Genomic DNA, 8,433 nt, shown 5'->3' on the forward strand with positions numbered 1-8,433 from the left:
TGAGACAAACTTATAGAAAACTGCTTGATTTTATACTTTTGCATGCATTTACATTTGTGTTTAAAAGTTGTGGAAGGAAGATTTAAAATCAGACATCCCAAGTCTCCCGGAAGTTCCGGGAGTCTCCCTGATATTAACAGTGGCTCCCTGATGCCCGCGAGCTAGGTAAAACATCCCGGATTTTGGATTACGCGAGAGAGATAAAAAAAAACGCGAGTGCGAGCATAAAGAAAAGATAGTACCTCGCGCATCATGCTCGGATTACTTTCAGTTACATTGCGCAGGCATAGGCGAGAGGAGGGGAGGGGGGTGAGCGCGTGAGACTGAGATACAATGAGCTACATGAAGCACCCGTGCATGCATTCAAGCGAAAACTCTGTTCAGCGTGTTCTCGTGTTCAGGGCGACTGGTTGCGAGAGAGAGCGCGCCGATTGGTTTGGTCAGCAAAATACACCAATAAGCTTTCGTTGTGGGAGGGACTCCCCCCCCCCGTCTCCCGGAAATGACTTTTTGGAACTTGGGATGTCTGTAAAATTGCAAATGATGTATGACATTGCTGAACAAGTCTTATGACAATAGAGACTAGAGTCCATCAGAGAGGAACAGGAGGCCTTTCTCTTCAACATTATTTCCCCACATTCCGATAAAGAAGTGCAGAGATCGAGAAGGACGAGCTGTCAGAATCACCTGACCTCACCCACATACAGCTGAATGTCCAATCAGGATTTCTGAAATAAAAACTCGATCTTTCAGATGTAGCAAGTCCCTTTGTTTCTCCTGACTGAGCTCACAGACTTGATTTTCTCTCTCAGTCTGTCCTCCCAGTCTTTGCACCAGTCTGGGCTCCGCTCCAGGTTCTGATAACGGGTGGCCAACTTGTCTAACGCCAGCACCGCATCAGGCAGGTCGAAGGTCAGACCAGCCCTTGTCACTGCTGCCTGGAACTTGGCAGGAGATGCTGTTGCAATGTAACACCTGCAATAAGAGTTTTAGTAATTAATGAGAGAACTGAATAAAGTGTTTGTCACAGTAAGTCCAGTAAAGAGCCAGTCTGTTAGACTTTGAGACCACAGAAGTATGTACACCCTGAGGAGGTTTAGCTAGCAACACATTCTTCTGTGTCTAACAAATAAAGATTAGAACTGATCCATTTGAACAACCTGTTGAGTCCTGGACTGTGAGGACAGTGGTAGTGATGCCATACAGCCACAGCTGAGTGTGGACACAGCACATACTGGTTCTCCTCCCAGCATCTCCTCATGGTCTGCAGAATCCCTTCATCATTCACTGTTCCAGTTGATAAAATCTGTGACAGCTGCAAGCAGAACAGAGGGACAGATCATAAAAGTAAGAATGATAGACACATAAGCAGTCAATGCAGTAGATGTTAAATAGTTGTTACAAGTCTGCGATGGTTTTCAGGCAGAGAGTGTCTGTGTGATTGTTGAAACTCCTCCATCATGGTCTTCACTGAAGCTCCGTCTCTGCCTAGCAGCAGCCAGAACACTCGCTCCATGTTGTACGGGTCCTACAGGCCAGAGATCAAGCAGAGTGACAGAGCTTCCTGGAACATGTCAATACAATTATTCATCTGTTATGTTTCACATGTATGGAGGACATTTGAAATCATTCTGTCCACGTAAATATCTTCACACAGGCCAATAAACTTGTTCTGGAAATTCACTGTCCTCAGAGGATAAATCCTCATGTGACCCCCCAGCCTTTCCTTCAGTGCCATCGTTGGGATGAGATAGAATAGAATAGTTTTGTGTACTGTTCTTTCTTGGTGTTTTTGCACAGATACATGTTATTATATAATGCAGAATTCATACCATAGGTTTGATTTTATTTAATTTGATACCATAGGTGTGTATCCCAGTGCATGCATTAACTATATACTCATTCAAACCTATGTAGACTTTGTGCTGACTGATGATGATAATAAATAAGACGTTCACATTCATTCCACAGTGTGTCATGTTCTGCATATGAAATGAAATAATCTGATATATTTGTCATCAAAAGAGCTTTCTTTCTTCCACCTTGACTTAAAGCAGTGCTCCTCAAACAGTGGGGGCTAGAGCATGGATGACCAATATGAACAGAAACTAAGTTGAATAAATTTATGTAGAAAAAGAAACAAACAGGAGTTTGCTAATGCTGACCTGCTGATCTTTATTTCACAAAAATTCAACTGGGATTCCATAATTATCAGTGTAGGTGTTGATTTATAGTACAGCATTTACCTGTTGATATCACCACCTCAACACTCGATGGATGTGTTATGGAGTTTACATTCTTTTATGGTCATTTTTCTGTCAGGACTACAGAAAAACACTTGGTGGAAGGGTGTAGGATGGGCCAAGGAAGAGCACATTCTGAAGTAGATCCAAAACACGGGGTGGAAACGGGGTTGTAATTGTAACACCAGTGGCTGTGGCAAATTGTCTGTGCCTCTGTTGCGCATAGTGTGCCGTAACTGAACACACATGACTGTAAAAGTGAAACACCTTGGTGGAGGTCTGCACTCTCCAAGTGCCCATCCTACTTCATGATACAGTGTGATGATGTACTACATACTTTCTTGAGAGAGTGAGTCCAGGTCACTTCTATTTTGCCTCGTCTACATTCACTCTGATAGAGAGGTGTGGAGTTTGGAGTGGAAATGACCAAAGAAGTGAAGACTAATCTCTTCAGTTTCTATAATGTCGTCTTCACTATCAATGAGCTCTGCCCGCAAGGTCCTCATGTATCTCTGTAGCTGACAAGTCCTGATGTGTAGTTACATTTCCCCTGGTTCCAGTCTGTTAATAAACTAAATTAACCATGTCGTAGATCCAGCTCTATTTTATTTTTTTAACCTCAATGTGTGGATGATCAATGTCAGGACATGTCAAAGTCTCATTGTGTATAACAGGGTTACCTGGATGTCTATGGCAGGGGCCAGAGTTTGGGTGACATTAGTTGCCATGGAAAAGTCACCAGTGGTTACTGTCCTGTGCACTATGTCGTTTGAATTCACCATGGCAACCAGCCTCAGGGGCAGTCCCATCTGCTTTACAATGTAGCCAGCTGAGACAGACAGACAGACAGAAATGAATGCTGAAACAATAATGACAGCCACATTTAACTCATTCTTTTTATTTAACATATAAATGAATGTTACAAAAACTATAAGATTATTTGAAACTCTAAGATTCTTGATAAATCTGTATTGATAATTGTCTCTTTGCACTCTCTGTTACTTTTTGTCTTTCAGTTTATTTGTTGTGTTGCTCTCTGTCTCTGGTCACATACACCAGGGATGAACTTCTAAAAATCTCCTTGTTTTTTTAGCTGTACTTATGTCTATATCTGTATGTCCACTAACAGCAATGTGTAACCAGAGACAAATTCCTTGTGGGCATACACACCTGACCAATAAGCAATTCTGATTCTGATGTCACCGTACTGTATCTTTGCTTGTTTATGATTCTCAAATGTGAAAATGAATTTGATTTTCTGTCAGCTAAAGAGATTTTTAGACTTTCGGTCACTCTTTATCTGAGCTTTAGTAAATTGTGACATGAATTTATCAGAAATCTTCACATTTTATAGAACAATGAAAATGTGCATTAATGAAATCAACTGAAGAAGTTACTTTAAAAAAACTATCTCTGCAGGTTTAAAAGGCTGCTCTGAAAAGTTTGGTCAACATGCTCAGGCTCGATTCAAGACAAAGTATAGAGACACACAGAAACCTCAAAGAGCTCCTGCAGCACAGCTCACCTCTCGGCTGTTGTTCTGTATGTTAAATGTGTTCCACACATTCAGAGCTCTGCGTCAGCCCGTCACCACCTCCTCCCCAAACGTTATTACACAATTTACTGGCCGCAATAATGTGAAACATAGTGAACGTACAGCTCTATATTACACTGTAGGACTGATTGGAGGATTTTCTTTTGTGACTCTGCTGGAATCTACTCTAACTGTCGTTACTCACATTTCAAGACAGAAAAAACTCACCTGCTATGTTTCCCGCCCCTCCAGTGGGCACCACCACCTCCAGCTCGGGCAGGTGTCCGTCAGCCTTGGCATACTCCATCCCACTGAGCTCCAGGTAAGCATAGATGAAGTGGGCGAGCTGGACCATAACTCTAGACCAGTTGACTGAGTTGAGGCTCATGAGGCCATGAGACTTGACCAGCTCCTGGTCTGCAAACAGACTGCGCAGGGGCTGGTCTATATCATCCGAGCTGCCGTTAGCTGCAGAGGCAAAGACACCCTCAATGTGACGGCGGGAAAACTGTTACAAGAATAAAATGGTTTCTTTTTTGGCTAAAGAACAGCCCTTATTCCTGCAGACTCTTTAGATTAACCTGCAAACACGTGGATGTTATCCTCCAGGCAGGTGATCATGTGTTTCTCTTGGACTGGAGTGATGCGTCCACGGGGGTAAACCACCACCACATCCAACCCACTGAGACCTTTTGCACTCTGGATGGCTGAGCCACCAGTGTCCCCTGATGTACCTGGAGAAGAAAACCACATTAATCATCCAACCTTTCTTAACCTTAACCTTAACCCATCTTAACCTAGTAGCCCAGTCACAGCTCCACCTGTAACCAAGGGAACAGTAAGAGTCCCACCTGTTAGTTCAAGAAGAGTCAGACCTTAAACTAGTTTAATTTCAATGTGACATCACAGGTGTTAGCTCTTACCTACAACAACAGTCGCTCTGTGATTGTCTTTTCGCAGGAAGTAGTCGAGGAAGCGCACGGTGCAGGTCATAGCCAGATCCTTAAAGGCCAAGGTGTCTCCATGAAAGAGCTCCAGGACTGACAGACCCTCCTTCAGCTGGGCGATTCTGACCACCTCAGGCACCGAGAAACCAGAGAGGGCTTCACCCACTAGGACTGGGAGGAGACAAAGGATGAAAGAGAGGAAATTCTATTCTTGAAATTAGTTTTCATTGTTTTTAAATGATTTGGGGGTTATTTGATTACTTTTCTTGTTTCTTGTCATATCAAATGAAGATGCTGTCATGACAACTGTAAGTGTTTCACCAGCTCACCCTCCAGGTCCTCCCTGGGTATCAGCTGAGGGGGGATGAACAGCGAGGCAACTTCCACCACCAGTTTGGTGTAAGGCAGCCCCCTCCAGCCTCTCAGGGTGTCTGCGCTCAGCACAGGCAAACTCTCTGGCATGAACATACCCCCGTCTGGGGCGTAACCTGAAAACAGCACATCCCGGAAGCCCCATCCATGGACCCCACCCCGAGTACTACAGTACTGCATTGGAAAAACCTGCGAATGGAAACTGGAGTCTTATACACACACTTCTACATGCTACTCATCTTTCAATCAGCCTACATCGTCTGCACTGCATCGTCTCAAATACTTTTTTTTACAAACTCTAGGTTAAATGTTTAAGGCAAACTTTGAAACCATCTTCCATTAAACCTTGGTGCTGGTAGGCTCAGGGACTTTTTCTTCTCTCTAATGTCAGCTCTCTGATAAGATATTATATGCCCCGACCCAAAAAAACACAGTACATGGATGGTGCATCACAAAGGTGCAGAAAGGTATAGTAGCTCCAAGAACTATCAAACCTGCATCTGATCAGGCTGGATTACTAACTGCCCTGGGGTCAACAGCCTCAAAGGGTCGCGAAAGACCCAAGGTTCACTGTCGTCTACAGGAGCTGTGTCAAAATGGAGTTTGAAATAAAGTTTCGTTCAATCAAATTACCACAAACTACACAAATGATGTATTACTCCAGCACAGGAGTACTGGAGCACTAGACTTAGAGTGAGCATGAAATCAACAGGGTGGAAATGGAAACCAAGTACAGAATTCTCATTTTAAATCAAATCAAATCAAATCAAATCAAATCAAATTTTATTTGTATAGCCCAAAGTCACAAAGCACATTTGCCTCAGAGGGCTTTACAATCTGTACAGGGAGTGACACCCTCTGTCCTTAGACCCTCGGTTCGAGTGAGGAAAAACTTGCCCACAAAAAACCTTTAACAGGGAAAAAAGGTGGAAGAAACCTCAGGAAGAGCCACAGAGGAGGGATCCCTCTCCCAGGACGGACAGACGTGCAATAGATGTCACGTGTACAGGACAAATCAACACAAACATATTGTACATGTTTACAACTTATTTTACATATGTGCTTCTTTCTACTTCTCCTTCACTACAGTTCAGAGAGAAATATTGTACTTTTTCCTTCACATTTATTTTAGCCATGAAGTTTCAGCTATTTTTCAGATTAAGAGTTGACATATAATGATTCTATTTAAATTAGAAGCATTTGCTTTGTTTTTGGGGTTGTGATCCCAAAAGCAGTCTCTGGTTGGAGCCCCTTGTCACATTTTAGACTAGGAGCTGTTAGTGATTTTAGTTGGGGCGACCAGCGGACAAAACTAAAGTTAAAACTACTGTAGTTCCTCCTCGGGCAGCTACAACAGTCAAACACTGATGCACCAGTATTGACAATCTACAATGTCACATGATAATAAATCAAAAAGGTATTTTACTTTTGACAACTGAAGCACATTGTTCTGTATATTTATTGAAGTAGATTTTCCACGACGACTCTTTGTAGTGTGAATACTTCTTTCAAAAGCCAGCAACAAATGTTTGCATAGGAACTCCCAACAAGGCTAATCAAGCCATTTTACACTGAAACAGCTGCCTGCTGCTTTAAAGGATGTGAGCGAGGAGACGATGAGCTATCAGAGACACTAAAACCCTGAAATGAACAGAATAATCTATTCTGTTCGTTTCAGATCGTCTGTGCAGTGTTTAGTTTGCCGTGCTGTGACAGTTATGTAGTATTTTAGATGCAATTCACAAACTGTAAAGCAACAATCAACACTGTTAAAAAAATTACTTTGACTTATGATCACTGCTGAGCCAGCATAGTGTATGAATGACTCTGTTATGCATGCACTGTACTACTTACCACTCTGTAGTAAAATGGCTTTGAACAGAGCTCTCTCTCCTCTTCAGTCTGTGCTGCTGTGATCTACAGGCAGGCTGCTCACTGTCCTCATAAAAGTCAAACTTTGGAACCTTCAGACCAACTGCGCACTCACTGATATCTTACGTAAGATATTGTATCTATAACTTACATCCATAAGTACACTTCTCCTTTCATAGAAATGCACATACGTGATAAAAAAAATAGATCGCGTTCTTGTTCTGGTTGTTTGGATTTTATGATCAAACTCCGACAACATTGTGCTTGATGCAAATGCTGCAGGTAGATCTGTGCTCAGGACCAGCCTGCTCCGTTATCACAGAGAGATAACGGAACGATCTGAGTCTCAGAGGTGGAACGAGCGTCACACCCATAGACATATATACATATGTACGTATATACGTCTATGGTCACGCGCTGCAGTGACTTTAGGAATTCTTCTCGCTGCAGCCGCACGTTCTATTTCTGCGTGCGACACGCGGATTATTGGCAGCAGTCAGAGCGCGAGCCCGTTACCAGCTACGTCATGTCGGTCAGCTAGCTAGTTGAGGCTAACGTGAACGTGCTGAGTCAGCACGCCGCCTGTCCCGTTAACGCTTCTCTGAACGAGCTTTAGTTTACAGGACGCTGTCTCACTTACCAGCTTCTGTCGACTGCTACTTTTCTTTCTTTTCTTTTTTTTTTTTTTTTACAGCTTCTAGTTTACTTCAGATAACGTTCGGCACTCACTACCACGTCTTCTCATTGGCTGTCAAAACGCTGTGGGTGGGACTTAAGTTCCATTCATAACATTGACAGGCTGATGTCTGTTTCACACTGTGAAGTAACAGCTGTCTCACTAACAGATCCTGAAACCATGCTGGGAATATTGATGAAGGTTTTGTTTTGTATTATTTGGTTTCCTGGAGGATGATGCACAGAAGCTGTATGTGTGCATGATACATTTTATTATCGTTATACCCAAACTCCATACTCATAAATGTAAATTCACCATTGCCTATATCAAGCAGTTAAATACATTTATTCAATCCGACATTCTCCAAAACAAAAGCAATGAAGACTATAGCAGCCTCTATAAAATTACAGAATCTTAGCATTAGATTATAACATTACTTACATAATTATTTTTCTCTGCTTTGATGTGCTCTCTTTGGCTCATGTAATTGTTGTTTTATAAGAAATAAAGAGAAAAAGTGAATGAAGATCATACATTTGGATTCATTTACCTGTGTATTGTTTTCCCATTTCATTTTCCTCTGTTCATTCTTTTATTTTAGACAATTCATTTATTTATTTGTATCTGTGTTGTTTTCTCTGTGCATTTCCCCACTATTTGTTTCTGTATTTTATTTTGACATTTCCGCTTTATTATGAAATGCAGAAATAAATCAATTCAAACATGAGTACGGGGAATTAGAACACTAATACACTAAACTAAATTATGACTGAAATATAAATCTGTGTC

General features: G+C 42.0%; 1 protein-coding gene across 2 annotated transcripts; it reads right to left on the reverse strand.

Annotated features, from left to right (window-relative positions):
* Positions 1-431: 431 nt before the first annotated feature.
* Positions 432-8,070, reverse strand: thnsl2 (threonine synthase-like 2). Of its 2 annotated transcripts, none has more exons than XM_010754535.3 (9): positions 7,609-8,070; positions 5,054-5,285; positions 4,701-4,895; positions 4,359-4,511; positions 4,006-4,245; positions 2,924-3,072; positions 1,403-1,528; positions 1,161-1,315; positions 432-975 (listed from the first exon to the last, which is right to left on the reverse strand). In XM_010754535.3, the coding sequence occupies exons 2-9, from the start codon at positions 5,274-5,276 to the stop codon at positions 750-752; spliced, it is 1,467 nt and encodes a 488-aa protein (XP_010752837.1). In that variant the 5' UTR covers positions 5,277-5,285; positions 7,609-8,070; the 3' UTR covers positions 432-749. The 2 variants fall into 2 exon arrangements, with proteins under 2 accessions (XP_010752837.1, XP_010752838.1); XM_010754536.3 differs by lacking the exon at positions 7,609-8,070 and adding an exon at positions 6,951-7,601.
* Between the last annotated feature and the right edge of the window lie 363 nt (positions 8,071-8,433).

The sequence above is a fragment of the Larimichthys crocea genome, chromosome IV (assembly GCF_000972845.2).
Source record: "Larimichthys crocea isolate SSNF chromosome IV, L_crocea_2.0, whole genome shotgun sequence".
NCBI lineage: Eukaryota > Metazoa > Chordata > Actinopteri > Sciaenidae > Larimichthys > Larimichthys crocea.